The sequence below is a fragment of the Triturus cristatus genome, chromosome 4_2 (genome assembly GCF_964204655.1).
Source record: "Triturus cristatus chromosome 4_2, aTriCri1.1, whole genome shotgun sequence".
Taxonomy (NCBI): Eukaryota; Metazoa; Chordata; class Amphibia; order Caudata; family Salamandridae; genus Triturus; species Triturus cristatus.
In genome coordinates this window covers 378084064-378106611 of record NC_140586.1, presented here as the reverse complement: position 1 = coordinate 378106611, position 22548 = coordinate 378084064, and the positions used below count along the sequence as shown (strand labels likewise).

Below are 22548 nucleotides of genomic sequence, written 5' to 3'. Positions count from 1 at the left end.
AAGCGGATAGTCTTCAAGGCGTGGACGCTGGCTCATAAGGCTCTTTATGCCTCGGGCGCGAAATATCTGCAACGGAGGCTTACCTTTTATCGCCCGGCCCGATCTCTGCGATCCGAATCTCTCTTCCTTGCGGTGGTCCCTCGAGTAAAGAGGGCCCGCGTAGGGGGCCGCTCCTTCAAGCTAAAGGCATCGCAGCTTTGGAATGCTTTGCCATTGGCTCTACGTAGCACTTCTAATTTGCTGACCTTTGGAAGGGCCTTAAAACTTGGCTTTTTGCCCCTTAGCATGTTCCTTCCTTAGTTTTGTTGTTTTTCTTTTATCCCATTGTGTTATGTTTTTATGTTTACAAGCTGCCAATAAAAAGCGCCGGGACACTCCAATGGAGTAGCCGTGCGCTATAGAAATCAAAAAATCAAAAATAACATAACATAACATAACACACTCACAGGTACAACACCCAAACCAATCAAGTAAGCACCACTTCCTAGCATGTGTAGGAAGGGTGCGTGCACTTTCACACTGCGTTACAGTGGGAAAGTGCCTAGAGTCCTAAGGCCACGAAAAGAGAATCAGCAAAAAACAGGAAGAAAGCAAGCAAAAGGTTTTAGGGAAATCCACTATGAAGTGCCATGTCCAACAGTAATACATTACAACTCCTCAATAAGTCATCGTGGAGCTCCACCACACACCCAGATTGTGTCTTCTGAGGCTGGGAAGATGGAAGAGAAGTGCCTGGTGATGTAGGGACAGACAGAGTCAAGGGGCTCTCTACAATCTCAATCGAACCAGTATCATCTCTGACATCAGGTACTGGCGAATGAGGAGGCAAATGCCTGAAGTGCAAAGAATCTCATGTAATGGACTTTACAGGATGATGAGCAGTAACCATGTATCCTTTACTAGTCACAACATTGAAGGGTTCAGTATCAAAAGGAGCATGAGATTTGCGTTTTCTCTGTTGTTGCACCAATACTCGATCACCTTTATTGAAAATAATTTTTTTGGTACATTGATGTTAATCGACATACATTTTCATCTTTTGCTTACGGCACAAGTCAGTTTGATAAAGTTCATCATCTGTTGTGGATCTTCTGTTGTTACATTGTGGTAACTTGGCTATCATGGCTCTTCCAAACATCAGGGAGCCAGAACTTTTACCTGTCGTTAAATGAGGAGTTGACCAGTAAGCTCGAAGAACAGTATGGAGAGCGCCCTTCAAATAAAGCTTCTTCATTGTAGCATGCTGGACAGTGTTCTCATAAAGTGTTCAACAGCGCCATTTACTTGTGGCCACAGAGGTGTGCTTTTCTGATGCTTCGCATTAGGATGATTTAGAAGGCCTCTGTATTCTCGACTGTTGAATGGTGGGCCATTATCAAAATTTGAAATTAAAGACACACCCCATGTTGCAAAAATGCCATCTAACCTCTTGATGACTCATCTTGAGTTGTCAATGAGATATCTTCTACCAATGGAAAACGGGAGTATTCATTGATGACCATTGTCAAGAGGACCAAAGAAATCAACAGTGATTCTCTCCCATGCATGATTTGCTAAATCAGACATATTCAAGGCATGTTGAGTGGTTTTGGGAGATAAGAAATTGCACAAATGGCAGGCCTTCATCTCTTTTTCAACTTCCTTGCAAGATAAGAAAACCAAACTCAATCACGGAAAGCTCGTTTAGTGGCAACAATTCCATGATGTCCTTCATGGCCCACTTCAATTACTTGTTGCCACAGATCCTCCGGTATGACACTGCTTGAATCTTATAACACAATACCTTCCTGAGTAGCAGACGTTCATCTTTCACATTTTTGAACTTTTGATATTCGTTGTCACGTGTGAGAGGTCAAATGTGCAGTTGCAATGACTGATGTGCAATAATGTCTATTAGCATCAACATTTTACTATCCTTGCTCATTGCAGCAATGATTTGTTCTAATGAAATAGCGCACAGGGGTATTCAACCTTACAATGAAGTTAATGTAGGCTTTGGCTGCTTTGGAAGGGTTATCAGGGTACTGTACTGGCACTCGTGAAACTACTTGACTATGGCGATCTTTGGCGCTTCTTTTCTGTACCTGGCTGTATCCACCTTTAGCGTTATGACTCCGTATGACATACATATCAAGGTTGTGTAGTACTTACCAGCAGATTTCTGGCCAACGATGAGTAGACTTCCCAGTGAAGCTTTCATTATCTTCAAAATGCTTCACACAAGCTGGAGTGGCACTTTTACTCTACATACACCAAACGTCGATCTCCGCTTCGATTGAGGCGCATGTGGCACGCACAAGCAATTTGCTGCACCACTGCAAACTCTTTGGGACAGCACTGTTGATCTTCAGGTTACGTTTCCCCCATCTCGTCGGCATTTGTAGCATCCTCCCTTGCCTGGGTACTTGTAAATGACTATGCCACACACTGAGCTTAGTATTACATGTCTTTATTCCTCAGCTTGTTCTACATGTTAACTCTATTCAACACACCCTAACACTTGCGTCATAGTCCTACAGAGTTCATCAGGAACCAAAAAGCTCCCGTCATAGCTAACTCACAACACACTACAACTAGTACCCTTTAAAAGGGAGCTGGTGCTGCCCATGCACAGGCACGGTTTTACACTGCCCTACCAGCAAACAGTCCCCCAGGTTTCCCCTCTATGGTTAAGGAGGAAACTTGTGGACAAACAGTGAGCACATGTGCAGCAGGCTCCGCTTTCCTTTAATGTGCCCCCTTTGCCCCTGATGACTAAGGTTTAACCCATGCAGTGCTTAATTTGAGCCAGAGCTTTCCAGGCCAGGCTCCAGGAATATTTATTTGGGTAGGACAAGGGTGCTTTCGGGGGGAAACTGCAGCAGTAACAGCCGGCATGATGGGAGAGGGGTGGGGGGCTGGGGAGGTGTCGTGCTGGGGGTTAATTTAATAATATTAATTAATCAGCATGGAGAAGGACAGAGTGTGCATGACTGGTTTGGGCGGCCCCAGAGCGCCGACCAAATAGTCTTTACGAACTCAGGAGTGGGAACACCACTCCTCCCCTGCTCGTAGAGCAACCCCGCCCACCCACAACCAAACATAAAATGGTAATAACTGAAAGTTATCATCATTTTATGTTTCTGCTTGTTACAATGCGAGAAAGCAGTGGGGCAACGCTCCTCCGCCCTAGTGTAGGAGCCGCCCCTGCACTGCGGACCCAAATTGTTGCTTCTGGAGGTAGTCCACAAGCCCTAGATTCCATCATATCTGCTTGCAAACAGTCACCATGATACCACAGATTGATTCTGTGTGTATACAGAGCATGTGGAGAGTTATTTGAAAGTAAGAGCAATGTCTGGACCTAACTGCAAACCCTCAAATTCCAGCAGGCCAGGCTTCAATACCTTGAATACCAAGCATATTATCATAGTTCAAGATTAAGGAAGTCCCTATTACCACACGCAAGCCTTGACATCATCGTATTAGAAAGGCTGGCTATTTACTTGTTGCAATTTGTCCAACACTTATTTCTCTGCATATATTTAACTTGATACATTTTACTTTCTGGTCATTCTTTTGCGATGTACTTTCAAAAGATACAAATTCTTGAAAAACAGTAACACATTTGAAAAAAAGAGAAATTAGTATTTTATGAAAACTGCCAGCAGTTTTCACACTGACCATTTCAAAACTAGCAGTTCAGTCATTGAGGTAACCTTCTATTATTCTTTGAAAACTCCCTTATAAACTCATCCATACATAGGATTCTGTGAGCTCCTTTCTCATGTGCTAAAATAATCAAACTATGAAAGATAAAGCATCCATCTGTAATGCAATACAGGAGAATGAGACACCCATCTAGTTGCTGAACTGCACAATGTGAAACTAGAAATCCTGGAATCAATCCTAGCTTCCATGCTTGACCAAATTGTGTGATCCTAGCCAAAACTTTATTTCCCTGAGCCTCCTTTATTCATCATCACATAAGAGGGCGCCTTCAAATACATGTGTTCTAGATGTGCACTGTACAAAACACATTTTCTGTGAGAACAAGCCCGAGCACTCATACATCATTTGATGTATGAGTGCTCGGGCTTGTTGTCACTTGTAAGGTAGATCCCTAGGGGTCACATATCGGGGGTGTGGGTGATTATCCCCTCCCTTGAGCACCATAGCAACTATTTACGGATTAGGATAATACCGCTAAGAGTGAGCACCAACACCACTCGGGCCCTATCACCCAACACAGAGTTTATTTAAAAACACATTTTCTGTTTGATTTAGTCTACTATAATAGTGCTTCATCTGCACTAAGAATCTAAGCCACAAGTAAGCGAACAAAAGAGAGGAGACTTCAAATAGTTCAATCCATGCGCCCGTAGGCGTCATATATTATACGAAGATCAGTAAATATACAGAACAGTTGTAACAGCACTGTAGGGTATAAATAGCCAGGCAACCCTAGTGATATGTGTACAAAGTGCTCGTGACAGTGAAGTAACGGCGCAAGTGACAACGTGAAAGATACCACAGCAGAAGGCGCAAAAGAATATACAGTATTTACAGTTTAAAAGGTTCAAACATCAACTTATTCAATGGTACAGTTCGTGATTTCAGTTATGTTAATGAACCAGGGGTCAGAGTACGCCTAGGGAGTTCGAGCTGGTGGGCAATGGTCGACGGCGTTTCGATCCTCTCAAATTAGGATCATCCTCAGGACCTGGGTTGCCTATTTGTAGAGTGCTCTGAAAAGCGTATTGAATGAAGCGCAGGTGTAGCAACGTTGATGAAGGCGGTGGAATGAAGAACAATTATAGGAAGGAGTCCATCGCGCAGTCACCCTGACCGCGACGAGTACACGACTGTGACTTGTCCGATACTGCGGATTTATTCCTGACCCCTGAAATCCTCTGATGCCCCTGGCTCATCGACTGGGCCGGCTCCACCGTCCCCCGAGTGACGAACAAACCGCACGTCCTCGTTTCTTTTCCCGGAATTCAAAGCCAACCCCGAGCGACTACCAACCGCACGTCCTCGGTTCTCCCCATTCAACAGCGACTGCGCGATGGACTCCTTCCTATAATTGTTCTTCATTCCACCGCCTTCATCAACGTTGCTACACCAGCGCTTCATTCAATACGCTTTTCAGAGCACTCTACAAATAGGCAACCCAGGTCCTGAGGATGATCCTAATTTGAGAGGATCGAAACGCCGTCGACCATTGCCCACCAGCTCGAACTCCCTAGGCGTACTCTGACCCCTGGTTCATTAACATAACTGAAATCACGAACTGTACCATTGAATAAGTTGATGTTTGAACCTTTTAAACTGTAAATACTGTATATTCTTTTGCGCCTTCTGCTGTGGTATCTTTCACGTTGTCACTTGCGCCGTTACTTCACTGTCACGAGCACTTTGTACACATATCACTAGGGTTGCCTGGCTATTTATACCCTACAGTGCTGTTACAACTGTTCTGTATATTTACTGATCTTCGTATAATATACGACGCCTACGGGCGCATGGATTGAACTATTTGAAGTCTCCTCTCTTTTGTTCGCTAAACTGTAATGTCTTGTACATACAGATTTAAGTAATTACATTGTATCCTGCTGAGATATTGTTGCTTTTATACTGTACTCACCCAGATCTCAGTTTGGTCTATGGGTAAAACTCCTGTGTTTTTTCTACTAAGCCACAAGTAAGGCACACATAACAACAGACTTGCCTTTTAGTTTACTAAGGGCCAGATGTACAACCTTTTTTTGCAGTCGCAAACGGGCAAATTGCAAAAAAGGGTGTTGGTATGTACAAATGTCATTGTGCAAGACTGTATTAGGAAGGGGCATTCCAAGGGCGTCCCTTCCTAATAGTGAGCCGCATTTGTATGTATCATTGTTTTGCAACCGTAATTGCAAAACACTCGCAGTTTACCACCTACTTCAAGTAGGCTGGAAGCCACACGGAAAGAGGAAGGAGTCACCAGAGGATCCCTTCCTCTTTGTGAATGGATGCAAAAATATTTTTTAAGAGCAAGCAGTGGTCCTAACGACCACTGCCTGCTCTTAGAAAATGAAACAAACGTTTCATTTTTCTTTTTGAAATTTGTCCCATGTAAGGTCCCTTTGATGGGAAGAGGAGGTTTCTGAGGTGGGAGAATAAGGCAAGTAACACAACTCAGCCTCCCTCACTGCAAGTCTTCAGAGAGGATCTCTCTTTATTACTACCTGCAGAGACCCCGGACTCTGCAGCACACTCCCTTTCCGGCCTGATTATCCATTTTCTACCATCCACCTCCCATGCACCTTAGCTCACAGCTGACCTTGGGCCCCAGTCCCATATCAGCCCCCATCCAACTCCATTTTCATTATTCCCGGTAAACAACATTAGGAAAATTACGCTCAAACTGAAATCATTGAATATAACAGTAAAGAAAAATGAGCACACACTTTAAAATATATTCCACAGAGGCCCTAATGACCCGACTGCTATTTAAACAAAAACAGAAAGGCCATGACAGGGCTGGCTTTAGCGCTGGTGCAAAAGTCTTTCTCCACAGATACCTTTACTACCACCCTCCAACAGTGCCCTTCATCTCTCCATAGCCCCTCCCCCTCATGCCTTCCTCCTCGGATGTCCTCACTGCCACCCTTCAACAGTGCCCCACATCTCTACGTAGCCTCTCCCCCTCATGACCTCCTCCTCAGACTCCCTCACTACCATCCTCCACCAGTGCCCCTCATCTCTCTGTAGCCCCCTGCACCCCATGACCACCTCCTCGGATTCCGTCACTGCCACCCTACCACCATTGCCCCTCAGCGCTTCATAGCCCCTCCCCCATTACCCCCTCCTCGGATTCCCCCACTACTACCCTCCAACAGTGCACCTCATCTCTCTGTAGCCTCTCCCCCTCATGACCTCCTCCTTAGACTCCCTCACTACCACCCTCCACCAGTGCCCCATATCTCTCTATAACCCCCCTACACCCCATGACCACCTCCTTGGATTCAGTCCAGTGCTCCTTATCAGTCCATAGCCCCTCCCCCTATTACACCCTCCTCGGATGCCCTCACTGCCACGCTCCACCAGTGCCCCTCATCTCTCCATAGCCCCTCCAACTCATGACCTACTCCTCAGCCTCCCTCACTACCACCCTCTACCAGTGTCCCTCATCTCACCGTAGCCTCTCTCCCTCATGACCTTCTCCTCAGACTCCCTCACTACCACCCTAAACTAGTGCCCCTCATCTCTCTATCCCCCCTACACCCCATGACCCCCTCCTCGGATGCCCTCACTGCCACACTCCACCAGTGCCCCTCATCTCTCCATAGCCCCTCCAACTCATGACCTACTCCTCAGACTCCCTCACAACCACCCTCCACCAGTGCCCCTCATCTCTCTGTATCCCACTACACCCCATGACCCCCTCCTCGGATACCCTCACTGCCACACTCCACCAGTGCCCCTCATCTCTCCATAGCTCCTCCAACTCATGACCTACTCCTCAGACTTCCTCACTACCACCTTCCACCAGTGCCCCTCATCTCTCAGTAGCCTCTTCCCCTCATGACTTCCTCCTCAGACTCCCTCACTACCACCCTCCACAAGTGCCTCTCATATCTCCGAAGCCCCTCTCTCATATGCACTTCATTAGTTGCATAGTGCTACTCATAGTGTAGGGTGTCACAGTACTTTACATCGTGCCCACATTATGCAAAGGCAATCATACAAGTATGTAAATCAGCCTATAGGGAATGTCACATAAGCCAATGAGGATTACCAGGAGTAGGAATCACATGTCATCCATACTGGTGGGCAGTATGCTTTAAGCGAGTTTGGTCTGGAGAAGCACAAACAAAGGATTTAAAGCATAAGCCAGTGGTGGTGTGGGGGCAAGGGGGGGCTTTACTGATTAAAATGTATGTCTGCCCTAACAAACTCTTTATAGCAACATTAGAATAATGAAAGACTGGAGAAATATTAACTACACAAAAAAAGAAGTTCTAATTATAACTTTCAGGTTTGTATACGGCTCTTTGATGACAGTTCATAGGTCACTGTCCTGTTAGGATTGTAACTTCTGAACTGCAAGTAATAAAAGGACCTCTGTAACCTATGCAGTAACCTACTGAACTATCCACATAAACTACAGTTTATCTGCATTTAAAAACTACCAACAGAGAAAGGGTTGCTCTCCAGCAGGATCATTAATCACCAGAGTTATCTGGACATTTTTACTTTTGTCTTGCATAGTGTCAAAAAAAGGATTTGTCCCCTTCACCATGACCCTATTCTACCTGCACGAGTAGGCAGGGACACAGCCCACCTTTCTAAGAGGAGATGTGTGATTGGGGGGCTGTGAGAAACAGCCCAGTCCCAATCACGCAACTCCTAGAAGAAGAAAAATAACGTTCAGAGGAACGTTTTAAATTTCAGTGGCCATTTTCTGTTGGCTTTCTTAATGTCGCTGCCAGTGGCAGCTAGTGACATTTGGAAGTGGTGAGGCGTAAAGTTAGGGATGACTTAAGTAGCAAGGGAGCACTGCATTTTCTTTTATTCAACATTAGCCTTATTATTTTATTATGTGTAGCCCCATCAAAAGGGTCCCATCACACCCAGTTCAACAGAATCGCAATTAAAACAGGAGTGTGTGACCATTTTGTACCCTCTGCCGAGAGGCCAAGGGTGAATGGCCATGTATGTTTTTGACTGACTGCAGGCACTATGAGAAAAGTACAGTGCCCTCAGTCTCCGCTCCAGAGCTCTCAATTGTGGCATAAACACATAGCGCTGCTGGTGCGACTCGACCCAAAGGAGAGGTGCCTGGAATCTAGAGTGATCTGATTTATAAGGCGCTGTCTGCCACATTTCACGTTTAATGTTGCCATATTTATAGAGTGCTTTGCCTGAGCACCAGTTACTTTACACAAGGAGAACACATTCAGTTTTGGTTTCCACGCGCGGATCACAGACTATTCCACTTTTCACGGAGTGATTGGCTGTAATTAAATAAAGCAAGTCTGTTTATTAAACGTCATTAAGAGATGAGCATTTGCTCCAGCAGAGTGGGCGCTAGCTACGGTTCTTAATTAAAAGAAAATCCTCAAGAAGATTTTAAGCATCTTCTGAAAATACACCACTTCCCACCTTGAGCAAAAATGTCCTCACCAAATGCGGGTAAATAACTGCCTCCCACATTTTAAACAGCAGAGGATCTCTGCTACAGAGGCGCAACTAGAGCCAAATTTCGGAGGGGCGGCTGATTCTTCCAGCAATATGCAGAGTGGAGCTGCAGGGGCTCCAAAAAGGGGAGAGTAACAACAAAGCCTCATTAACACGTAAATGGTCTTTTAAAGACCTGTGAAGTGCTCGGGTGTGGCTGTGTGTGTGCCCGGGAAGCTGTCTCAGCTGCGAGGGCCAAGGTTCATGTTTGGGTGGGCCTGGCCCACCCGGCCCACCCGCTAGAACCGGGCCTGGAGCATTCCGGTGCAGAGCACCGGCACTTAATTGGTTGACGGTGCTCGGCACCAGCACCTAATTGTCAACACCACACTTAGGGCAGTCTGCCACAAGGTGGCGCTGCTCCTGTAATTTAGAGATGAGCAGTATAACAGTTGTTTAGGAAAATAATATACATAAAAAATTAGTAATACCTGGCTCCCCAGCCATTCCTTTAGCTTTGGGGACCTGGAATAATCTGAACTGCTGCATTTACATGCGAGAGAGATGGTTAGTAGTTGTTTTGGCAGCGATGACAGGGGCGATGGGTGGTGCAGCTGCACTGGCCTCCTGGCACTTAATATTTTACAAATTAAGCACTGAACCCATGAACTGATAAATGGCTGCACATATCAATATAAAATTGCCAAACATTTCATTCACATTCATATGTTTAAAAACTTCAGACTTGTCCAGAATGAGCTCCATGGTCCAGGTATATAGATATCAGCTTAGCGTTTCCACGAATTCACCTTTAACGTCTTCCCACAAATATGCAATCATTCTACCAATTCAAAGCATATTACTGCATGCTGATGACGCACCTATCGAACAGCTTGCATTTTGGTAAACACGAAGCAGCTTTCAGGAATACTTCCTTCCACCTAGGCTTCGTGTAAACCTACGCACGCGCAGCCAGGCCTTTCAAAGACGTCTCTCAAGAGGCTAACCTTGAAGTCCCAGGAAAATCTCTGGAGAAACTACCAGAGTAAATAAACTTAAGCGGGCCAGCTGTGATTAAATAACAGCCGTGTGCAATAAAGCACCGCTGCGCGCTTTCTAGAGGTGACATTGTCAGCCACTCTGACAAATACACTAAAGACGGAGACGGCAGAGCAGAGAGACGCCACAACAAACCAACAGAGGTAATGGCGAAGCACGTGCGCGCCGGAAGATGAAGACGTATACAGATGTTCGTCCTCGCGAAGCTCTCCTGGCTTCATCTGCGGAACAGGAGCAGACTCTCCCTTTCAGGAAACATCCTAAAATACAAGTGTTTCATCATCACGCGGACATGTGGAAACCTCTCTCTAGGTGACCACCACCGGCCACTTCCTACAGAGAATAAGGGTATTTCAATGAAGTGACTGAATTTCTTTAACATCCAAAAGGCATGCATAGATTATTGCTGTTCGCCATTTTGTATTTGTTGCAATTTTATATGCAGCGGACTTGACCCGAACGCATCGCTTTTCTAGCCTCATTGTACACAGCACTTAAGCAAACAAGGTTATACAGACCAACCGCTCCGTATTATTATTATTTGCCTGTCAAAACAGCAACTTAAAAAAAAGAGAAACTGCTAACGGGTCGCCGCCTCTCAACGCACCAGGGGAGAATGGAATGTTTCGAGGGGCTAGATGAGCTGGGCCCCCTGCAGTCAACTGGAATTTAGACAGTACTTATGGGATGTACATTATAAGCCGATTTAAACCGGAAACAGATAAATGAATAGATATGTGAGATGGGCTTCTATTTAGGAATGTTGTAACTGTACTTTTCCTCCTATTTTAAGTATACTTTTATCGAGAATTACAGGTTTTATGTATATTGAGTGAGGCGAAGCGTCTGCATGAAAAATCGGGAAGGAGAATGACCTTGTGTATAAATTGGTCGCCAGACGTGAACTGCAAAATATAATTCATCCAGTTCCAAAATCTACGCAGCAGCACACATCTGTGTGTACCGTTCTTGCTAAAGTGCTTAGGCAAAATCCCAGACAAGTGAAAGTTACACAGTCAGCATAGGAAAACAAAGAGCAGGTGTAATACTTTTAGTGCAATTACTGGGATTTTTATTTTAGACTACCCTTGCATAATATGCACAGGCCTACATTTGGAATCCGAGACTACTGGACTGAGTACCATTGAGTTGGGTAACAACACACATCTGTTATTCAGCGCCAAGATACCCATAGTGGTGAACGTGCGCTTTACAAATACACATGTTATGGACACCCAAAAAGGAAGACAATTGGGGATACCTTTGTGGAATGGATGGAGGTTGGGAGTGGGGCATGTGTGTTGGTGGGCAGGAGGTTGAAATGTTCCTCTTCACTCCCTCTCCTTAAGACATTATGGTAGTGCTATTCGTCTTTTAAATGTAAGAGAGGGTCATTGAATATATTCAAAGGAGCATTGATTTTTTTTAGGCGGAGCATAGGCCAGAAAGAATCACTCCGATGCTGATTCAAATGGATCTGCTCTTTGGTTCGCCGCTATGCTTCCCTTTTATCCTTAATCAGCAATATGGTTGGATTATACACCCATAGAAAATGGAGATCGGTCCAAAGGGATTCTTTGCTCCAACATAACTTCCCCCATCTCCATACAACTCACGGCAGGACTCTAAAGCAGCCAGAGAGTATCAAGATCAGTCCCTTGATATTCCTAATATCAAGACCACTTTTGTCTGGGAAATGAAAACATTCATATGTAATTCTATATGGACGTCATTTCATGGCACTGACACACACACAAAGCCTGCCACGGGGGGCAATCACTTGAAGAGGTGGGATTTACGGCAGTATCTGATTTGTGTTAATGCTATCCTGATCTAAGGGATATTTTATTGCAGAGACTCGAACCTTTGGCTAGCAAATAATACAAGCCAACTTGGGTCTTTAATGCACATATTTTTTATGGAAAACCACAAGCTCCTAGGCAACGAGATGCATCGTCATTTTTCTTGTAGACCCCTTGAGGAGGAGTCATTTGAAGCTTATAAATAAATCGCATGTTTTTGAACTTTATTTAAGCTTGGATTAGTAGCTGAGCTGAGCTGAGCTCTGTCTGTGGATACATAGGCCATTATGCGAGAAGGATGCATGACAAATTCTACCATTCTGGGCATTTGGCAGGTTACTAATATTTGAACAATCGAATTGGCATGCGGGTAGACTTTCTTTAACACCCTCTAATCACCAGAGACAGCCAAAGATAACATTAGAGACCCTTACAAGTTGATATGCCACTCAGAAGTTCAGATATTCTTTTAATACTCCTTTGCTTACACCTAGAGAGTGGTGCACCTGGTGGTAACCTAACATGCATCCTGAGTTTCATTATTGCAAAGGAGTACAGTGTGGTACTTAACTTTTATTACATCATTACAAGTATGCTGTCTTTCCTTTGGAATTAATCTTTATGATATTGAAGGTGCACACCCATCCTAACAAGAAGTATGCTGCACCCTTTGCTACGATAAAGGAACATCTGGATAGAAAGATAAAAAGACGGGGTGGCCCAGAGCAGGAGGCCCCAGGAGGAGAAGAACGGCTGAGGGAATGAAAAGTAGGCGGAAGCAATAATTCAGTGGTTGAGAATGAGGGAAAAATGAAGTGATACATATGTAATATGAGGCCAAAAAGGGCTGGGCTATACAGAGTTGGATGAGGGGGAGAGGATAACCTGTGGTGAGAGTGGCGAGGGTCGAGAATGTTCAGAATGGGAGAGAGTGAGGAGATAAGGAAATAAGAGCTGAGTGAAGAATAAGTGGGCGACTACAGTCTGTTGGGATGAGGTCAAGAGGAGTGGCTCAGGGGCGGTGGAGGTAAAGTGCATTCTGAAAACTACTCCTGCCGATGTTGAAAATATGCGGCTTTCACAGCTAAAAACCACTTCCAACAAATTCCGAGAACTAACTGCATAACTCAAGAAGAAAGCAACAGCATGTAAATAGTATTTCACGTTTTTATTTCACATTTTGCGCAGCCTGAAATACATATAAAAATGTACATTTCTTCATACTCCCGTGAGTGCATTTTCAAGAAAAGTAGCCCATCTGAACCGCTTTCAAGGTGCATGATTGAGGTTTTGCTATTGTGTCACTTTTATTCAATTTAATCGACCTGAGAAGGATAAGAGGCTGAGGTCTCTTAGCCAGCAGCTATCTCGTGACTAACAGTGCGTCCTCAACTCACGAAGCCGTCGAGAGTTGCTTATCATTCACTGGTAGTTTAACCGTATAAAGGTGGAGCAGTCCCTGGGGCTACAGACTAAGCACCTTATTTAAAGGTCAGCAGAAATGGAGTGAAGAAATAAAAATGCCAATGTTGGCAGCGTTGATCTGCATTAAAGAACTGACCCTAAATAAGGGCTCTGGGGAGGCACCGCTTTAAAGGGGATTACGGTACTATGACTTTCCTGATCGCAGGAAGATTGTGTCTGGCTGCTGTCAGGTAGGTAAAAGTGACATATTTCTAGCAATTTGTACCTCATTTAGAGGAGGGTACCGATATGATATCCTCCAAAAAGGGAGACATTTCCTCCACCCTCCTCTCTGATCACCCATTTCGTTTAGTTTGAGAAGGAACGCATTGCTTCCTGTGAGGAAACAGCAGAGCCGGAAATGTAGGCATTGCCATTGAGAGGCCACACAATGTAAGGGAGGCCCTCTGCTGGCATCTCTACTGTGTGTGACCGCCATGTAAACTACTTGGGTCATAAAACCGCTTATTATAAAAGGAAACATACTTGCCAGAGCAAAATCAAATATACAAAGTAAAACAACGCATGGTGAGCACGAGCCATACATTGTTAAACATTGGCAAGCAGAGAGGGGTAACAAAAAGGCTAACAGCTGCAGGATGACTATAGCCTCCTCCTGAAGCATAAGATGAAATAACAATGGGAAGACCCAGGGAGCACGAAGAACCTCGCCGTACAGAAAGTGAAAGTCTTTTTCGTCCAAAAGGTGCAAAAACACCAGACATAAATAAATGAAAGGCAGCTGCTTCGATGCGGCATAATTCAACAACGACAAGGCACCACATACAGTTAAAACTCTGCACCAAAACTCAACCCTGTGAGCCTCTATAAAAGTCAATCCTTGGGTTCCAAAACTCACGCTGCTTGAAGATACCCAAGAGCAACAACACTACAGCGATGGATCTGGGCACAGTCCAGGAAGGGAGAGGCAGCTTGCCACAGACCGGGCAGGAGCTCTACTGGTCTCACCTGAGGCATCGCACGCCGCCGCTCTCCAAACACTGTCCAGCAGGAGCAGGGCAGCAGCCAGCACTACCTGAGAATGGCAACATGGAGCCTGATCCATGCTTGCATTGGGAAGCTTGCGTTCCAAAGCCAGAGTACAACCACACGTCAGGAGGCAGGCGCACCCGCAGACCCGACGCTCAGCCCAGCTGTTCTCGTGACAGTGGTGTCAGCTGAGGCACGATGGGGCTGTCAGGGGAGGGGCGATCTGAGGACCGGGAGAGGAAACAAACATATCGCAGGGTGCATCCGGCCTTTCAAATACCTGTGGCTGTGCCTGCGGGCACCTGAATCAGAGAACTGGGCACTGCTGTGAAGGCGCAGAGGAGTAGAGGAAGAGGCGTCAGGGTGCTAAACAATCATTGGCAATGCAATAGGACTCGCATTTACGCGAGACCTATAGCATTGCAAATGGCAATGCATGCGGGTGACGAGGCATGGGTGGGCGGCGAGAAGGCATCGGACTGCGGGAGGGGGGGCACGGGAATAAAGTAGTCTGTGCTGTAAAGGGGCCAGTAACCATGGAAGGACAGAAATGACTGACATGGCTGTCATGGGGAGGGACTAACAAGCTCAAAACCAATCGGAAGGCAGCATTTAAAACCTAAGCCAATGAAGCAGATGGGCCGGAGAGTGGGCGGAGCTTCCACAAAGCTTCCACACTATATTGTATACTGCATGCCTCGCAAAGCGATGGCAGTGCATTCGCGCTGCAACGCTCGGCGAGACCTAAAAAAGGTGATTGGTGACTGGTGAAGTACTACGAGTATACTATATAAACACCTAGATAAAATAAATATGATTAAATGTTTTGACAAAAAAAAGGTTTCATCATCTGAAAAATCTTTCTGTTAGAATATGTAAAGAATGTCTCCTGGCCTCATATTTGTTCCTCAAATGATCTAATGTTTAGACCCTTTACAGCCTTAGCACCATCTACAAATAGGTGAACAAAGGCACGAAAGGTTATGTACAGTAGGAGACACAATATGATAGCCAAACTTGAAGACTGGTGGTTTCAGATGTGTAAAGTCTTGGATATTAATTCACTGAAAGATTTAACTCTGAACCTGCACCACCACAACATTCCCAATTAAAGTACACAGAATTGCATGCAACTGCAGTACTACACTTGACCTATGTACATGCTACCCTAAGGGGAAAAGGTGATAAGCATCTCCCTTTGATAACGCGAACTGCTGTGCATTCTGACTATGCCATGCATCCTCAAAGGTCCATAGGCTTTTACCTTGGAGAGCTCTGCACGATAGAATCCTGACCTGTGTAGCTCACAGAGCTTATGGGGGGGAAAGGATGAGCCCTAAAGAAAATGAGTCCTCTCATGTTCAAAGCCATCCTTGCATACTATAACTTTCTCTCTGAAGCTTAACCAGAATTCTTGTAATGATTTTTCTGCTGATGTACCTACCAAATCACTGATAGTCTTTCTTTTCTACCAGTCTTTCCTACTGAGAAAGAAAGTTTTACCACTGCACCTTTTCACAGGCAAGATTAGGAATATGAATAATAAAATGTTCACAGGATAAGATGCAACACAGAGACAGCAACCTTAAAAATAGTTGATGCTATCCTTATCCTAAAAAAAAAGTAAATTTTGTTTCATTAGCATTTTATTTAAATGTATTTTATGTAAAGTTTGCTCTTCGTTTTATTTCCCATGTGCACTGTATCACTAGATCTGGAAATTCTAAAACTTTGAGAAGGCACCTTCTGTTACCAATAGTAGCCCCCACCTCTTCACTTTAAAACATCTCTGCAGGGATACTGCTCATTTGTGATGACCAGTTTCCCCAGGTGACTAGTTTAACATAAGAATGAGGAACCAATCTCCTTCTTGGGAACAAGATGGGGAACTAAGTTGATCACAGTTCCTTGTTCGTTTTCACTGTACCAGAATGGGATGGATGTGAACAACTAGAATGAAAGGGAACCAGCACATTCACTATGACTCACATTGCATTAATTTGGAAGACAAAAGACGTGAGCGCAAACAAATGATCTGGCTTCACTCTAGTGTACGCATCAGCTGCACCTACAAAGTCCAGGCTTATTATCAGTCCAAAGAAAATCCCCTTCGATGCAGATGACTGAGCGCCCTATGGCTTACCGCTGCATTGCAGGTAAATGTGAGAGAGAAGGCAGCGAGCACATACCTGCACTAATTGGCAAAGTCAAAGACACCTTTAATGCCTGGTGGCTGCACAGGCTTCAAGAACAAACTGCTCCCTACGAGCTGCACAAAATGACATCTACTTAAAATATAAGAGGGACGCCTAGGCTGTAAACATTCAACTTTTCAAATCTGCTTAGAGCTTATCCAAACAGTATCTTAAAAATAATGGAAGACAAGTGTTAAGTTTCTCTATGTTTACGTTAAAATTGTGCACTGTACTCGACATACCTTCATTTTCAGATGCAGGACACTCCACTTTCAATACTAGGTCAAACGTCCTTTCTGGATTTTCCCTGCAATAGAAATTGATATATCTGTAGAGGTCTCAAATGTGTGTGCTAACATAAGTAAGCAATATCATGTGGAACGTTCCACACAATATTTATGACATATACTCTTGCACTTCATCGATCCATCACCAAAATGGCCTAGTATCTAACATAAAAAGCACAAAGGAGCTGCACCATAGCATAACAATATGCTATCCTTTTCAATTATGGTTTCTTAGAATTTAAATGAATGAGAAGACCTTTTTAAAATTCACCAGGTACTAACTGCTTTGCAATTGTCGACACGCAGCCCCCCTTCCAGGTAGATACAGGTGGTGCATTGGTGGGTGCCACCTTGGAAGAGGAGCTCAGAAATATACTACTTCCTCAAAGGACTTCCTGCAATGGTGCATGCAAGAATGATTGGCTGGAGTCTCATCACTTTCTTGGAGGGAAGCAAGGCTAAGCAGTGTCCTGTAAGCTCTTTAAGGCATAACCAGAGTTGAAAGAGGCAATGTCATACATGTTCTTGGCCCTTGGCCAACCAACCCCTGTTAGTGTTGTGTCTGCTGTGAGCCTGCTCTGCTTTCATTCTGTATTTTGAGGCCTGCCCAATAGTCCAAGCTCTCTGGTCTACAAGCAAGTGCTTCGCTTCCAATCTGTCCACCCCTTAGTTGTCTGAGGCCCTCATGTGTTGATGGCTCTGACATTTTCTCCTACTTGGAAGGCCTGCCAATTGTTCTCTTCCTCATAAGGTGCAAACATACTGAAAAACCATCAGGATCCTCCACACCAACACACTCCGCACACCTTTTATCAACTTTATGTGGTCTCTTTTCCTCCTTCCCACACTCCCACTAGGAAGAATCTGCCCTTTGTTCAGGTTTCTTGGCTGGAATGGTACTGGCTCTGTGGGTAACAAAAAGTGTGAGAATGCAGCTCACTTCTTTTCATTTCCTCAAAGTGGCGTGTGGGACTTGCTTCTCACCCAACTGCATGAGTGCCAAAGCAGAGACATGTTGCGTTTTTCGGCTTGTGAACAACTGCCACAATCCTCCAGCAAACGGAGATGCCATCGACTTGCTTTTTAATCACCGCCATTGCAGTTCTGCGGACTTCGAGCACTAGCTACCAGCCCAACTGTAGCCGTTTCCAACTTCCTCTCTTTCCACACTTACAGTAGAACATTTGGACTTTGATCCTCTTCAACACATGCCCATCCATCTTGCCAAGTTTACTCTTCAATTTGTTTTATTTAAAAGAAATAGCATTCTACTGCATTTTTAAAGGCATATAAAACTTTAGGCAATTGTTATTTTAATTCCCAACTGTTTTCCGGTTCCATTCCATATCTCCTTTTCTTTTTGAGGACTATCACCTCTGATACCAGGTTAGAGACCATTTCACTAACTCCTATTTCCAGAACTTCCTCTTGTCCCAGAGGTGCTTTCCCATTGCATTCCATGCTATCTGCACACCAGACCACGTGGATACTACACAAATGATTAAACATATGAACAGTAATCATTACCCTACTGTTTTGCTAACTGCAGTTACATAAACGTCTAAGAAGGATGGCACATTTTACGACGTGCTTCTGGGCACTGTTAGCTAATGTGATCAAATAATCCTTATAGATTGAATTCTAAAATTCAGGTGATCATTTTACATCTATTGTTTTATGCTTTAACCTTTGTAACACAGGTAGGAATATTTTTGTGAGAGGGTTATCCTGTGGAAGCGTGCGACCACTCAGTAAAGAGTGCAACAGAGTTAGTCCGATATAGGATTTAACAATTTGATTAGAAAGGTTTAACTGTGAAAATCAATGTATTGCTGTGTGCATCCTTACTCTTTCCCTGTCCTAATGTGCCTGTTCTATTGAACCCAATCTTTGTGTATCCCCTTCTCCTACTCAAATGAGCACAGTCCAAAACAACATCAGCCGGAATAATAGACAAGCAGGTCTCAATGTTTGTGCTGGAGGAGGCCAATTTATAAGGATTCCCTCCAGATTAAATGTCCTGTCAGCCCACAAGGCCACTGCGCCCCCAGGTGTGTGTTTTTTACCCATAGAGGGTGTTCCCTGATAAATACTGAAAATATGACTTAGTCTGGGGATTTGTCTGGTGCTCATGCTACTTCAAAGTGCTTCTGGGCAGGTTGGGAAAGGGTGAAGGAGGTAGCAGCAGTAAATAAATGTTGGCCAGTGACTTCTGATGTCCTTAGTTTGTGACAGGGCTATAGGCCAAATTAAAGAGAAGATTACAGACCCCATCGGCAAAGTAGAAAGTCATCTTCAACCATGAGTTAGAGTCAAGAAGATTCTGAAGCACCTTTTGCATGACACAGTCTTCCATCTAATCTTTTCTACTCAACCAGTGGAAAGGGTAGCGACACTTGCAAGCCTACCCTAGGGTGTCTGGGCTGCTGGTAAGCAAGTGCATTTTAACCAGGAAGCTGGTCATACACAATTTTGAGGACACTGCATCGTGTTTTCAACCACCAATGTGCATGTAGAATCTTACATTCAGATGTGTGGCAAGAGCTGATCATTGGAGCTCTCTGAAGTAGGTGATCTTGTATAGGAAAGAAGACACATTCACTTTTTTGGTTGTGACTTCAAAAGGACCACATTCATGATGGCAGGGCTGTGCCTTTCTCTGTGGGCTCATGTTGGCAACTTAGCAATATCATGTGGCCGATGGTGTTGAAGGTCAAGAAGTATCAAGGCATGTCTTCTTGCCTGAAAGAGGGCACTTCTTCTCCAGTATTTAGTTGAGCTGTTTCAGACTGGCAACATGGATGGATAGCAGACTGAATATTACTTAAAAATAGTTGTCATTTCTATATTTGAAGGTAACTTCCAACAATAATGGATTCCATTGAATGCAAGGCCAAACATTGGTAATCAATTGGCGGGATGGGGGTGCATGCTGTGTTATTTCAGAAAGATGATAATTGTGTAAATCATCTTCTCAAAGATTTCACCTGTCACAAGGAAGACTTGATATTAGAGGTGATTTAGATATTAGGAGAAACTAAGGGATCTCAAATTGAGAACTTCAGAGTTGAAGGTATCTTTTAGATGGGCGGAGCACTTAACTGTGGATGAGTTCTTTGTGACTGTGGTCTTTGATACAAGAGAAAACTCCTGGAAGGCTGCGGATCAAAGGATCTCTCGTTTGAGAGGAGAGAGGGAAGCCTCTACACATGTGAGTGGGGAGGATGTTTATCTGGAGAGATGTGGCCTCGTCCTTGAAATCTGTGAGTTAACCGCAAAGCAAATGAAACAGAGCCAGATACGCAGTGACAGGACACAAAACTGAGCAGATGCTTCATTAAAGAATAGTTTTTGAGACATGCACAACGAATTTGGTAGTAATGGTATAAATCCATAGTAGGGAGATATCTATGCAAATTCAATCTTAAGTTGTCATTCTGGTTGTTTGGCATATGCTTATAAAACTGTTAAAAGCAATTGTGTTCTTACATAGCAGGCAAAATGAAGAGGCTTGGCAAGGAGGTGTTGGTTTGGATAAATGGATGACAGTGGGAAAGGAAACCTGAAGGACAGTTAAAAAAAAGGTGAGAGTTTACAAAAACATTGAAAGATGCTGGCATGAAGTAGATCTGTTGGCGTAAATTATTTGCGGTCTAGAACCCCAATATTATTTGGGGAGCAGAATTCCTTATCATGGTCCATATTAGGATTGCATGCCTGCTTAGCTATCAAGCACTGCAGTGCCCTATCAATTTATATAAAATTGAATGAGACTTGGTGATAGTAGTGGTGATGTGAATAAAAGGTGGCCCACAAGTGGTAATCACTGATTTGAGATAAAGGAAGCAGTTTGTCTCTGGATTCTCTGATTTCCTATTCCAGCCACAATTAGTGGTGTTTCCCTGTTGAAAACACAACTGGATATTTAGAACACTCTACATTCATGTCTTATTTGTTTACATGTAATCTACAGATGGCATTCAGCTACAAAGAGTGAAACAGACAATGTTTTTGTCAAATTGTAAGACATTGGGAATGGAGGTTGCTCATGAAATTAGCTAGCCAATATCCTTCAGTCAATGAAATCATTCTCACACATGGAAGTTTCTATTTGTTAATTTCCTCATTCAGATATGGCCACTCTCATTCTCATGTTTACTGATTAAGAGCAGGGGATTCCCAGTGCACAGGTAACCATTCACCTCTACACAAGCACATTAATTTGTAAAGGAGACTTAGGCAAAGCTCTCTTCAAATTGTTACTTTCCAGACCTGCCCCTATCCACTCTTACAATGTTCAAATTGCTCAGGCTGTAGACAAGCCCTTTGGCTTTCATGGCTGGTGCTCACCCTTCTTGAGCAGCAGAGTGGAAAAGGTTGGATTTAGTAAGATACCTTTTCTTGGATTATTTCTAGCATTCTCGGTGAGCCTAGAAAAATGAGAAATGGGTACCACAGATTTTCATGAAATGGAGGTAGGGCATAAATGGGAAAGTCCAAACACAGTAATGTTAAGTTATTGGACCAGGAACTGATGGACTTTCTTAAAGGCCAATTGCAGGGGCATTGATGTTTTTTCCCAAGCTCCGTAATTCTTAGGCACTGCTTCATTACAAATAGTGTCTTCTAGCACAGATGCAATGCTGACCTTGGTTCCCATGACAAGAGGAAGCTCTCTCGCTAGCCCAGTTTGATACTCTATTGAAGAGGTAAGTGTCTAATGTCTTGGGGGGAAAAAATCTCATGTCCAGTGCCAACAAATCTTTTGTTGCACCGAAGTGTGTGCCACATTACAAAGCCCCCACTTCACCAACTCGCTATCAAACCCCGTGCAGGACATAGAAGGTTAATCTCCTCTTCCCTATGACATCGGCCAAGGTAATTCTTCTCCGCTGCTCCTTAATCACAGGGATACACTGTGGCCATTGCTGCATCGGGGCTTGACTTCACCCATGAAGAAGTTTGAGGATAATCTCAAGAACCTTATAAAACGGCACTTCAAACAACAGGTGAAAAGAGGGCCCTCTTCTACAAGGTGGTGTTAGAAAGTCTGAACTAGAGCACAGCTGGCAACTGTACCTTTTGCTACACGGATGCAGAGTGAGTTACAAAGCTCAACATTTCCTGGTCCATAAGATACCCACGGCTGGAGCAGGTGTTAGTTAGCTGTGCCCAACAAAAGGGATCCAATTTCCTCAACCTGGAATAAAGAGAGTTATGATCTCTAGTTAAGTGATGGGCATTCAATCTGGGGACCTGTAACGCAAACTCTCAATATTACCTTCCACTTTAACTGTGGTAATGGTATGAGGCTGGAATCATTCAGGATAGTCGCCACTGGACACTTAGGCAGCTGGAAAACTTCACAACAAGGATGATCCTTTTTAACACTAAAATCTGGGCTGCTTCGGTGAAATATTCGGGGTCTGAGTAACTCCTGGCAACAGGAACATACCATGGTTATTATTGATGACCAACAAGACCCCTGCACAGCCAGCGGGGGCACACCGATGTGGTGTAACCAAGCGCTTTATAAATATATTAAACTAAACTAAACAGTGTCTAGCTCCAGAACTTTGGGACTGAACATTTCCCATTCCAACTGAA

At 44.2% G+C, this 22548-nt stretch overlaps 1 protein-coding gene across 2 annotated transcripts in view; it reads right to left on the bottom strand.

The window, feature by feature from the left end:
• DENND1B (DENN domain containing 1B) overlaps positions 1 to 22548 on the bottom strand; it is a 1072082-nt gene that overhangs the window by 1030609 nt on the left and 18925 nt on the right. For both annotated transcript variants that reach the window (XM_085601836.1, XM_085601835.1), the window contains exon 2: positions 16897 to 16961. In XM_085601836.1, the coding sequence (XP_085457962.1) occupies positions 16897 to 16961 (65 nt within the window). The remainder of the gene's footprint in view (positions 1 to 16896; positions 16962 to 22548) is intronic.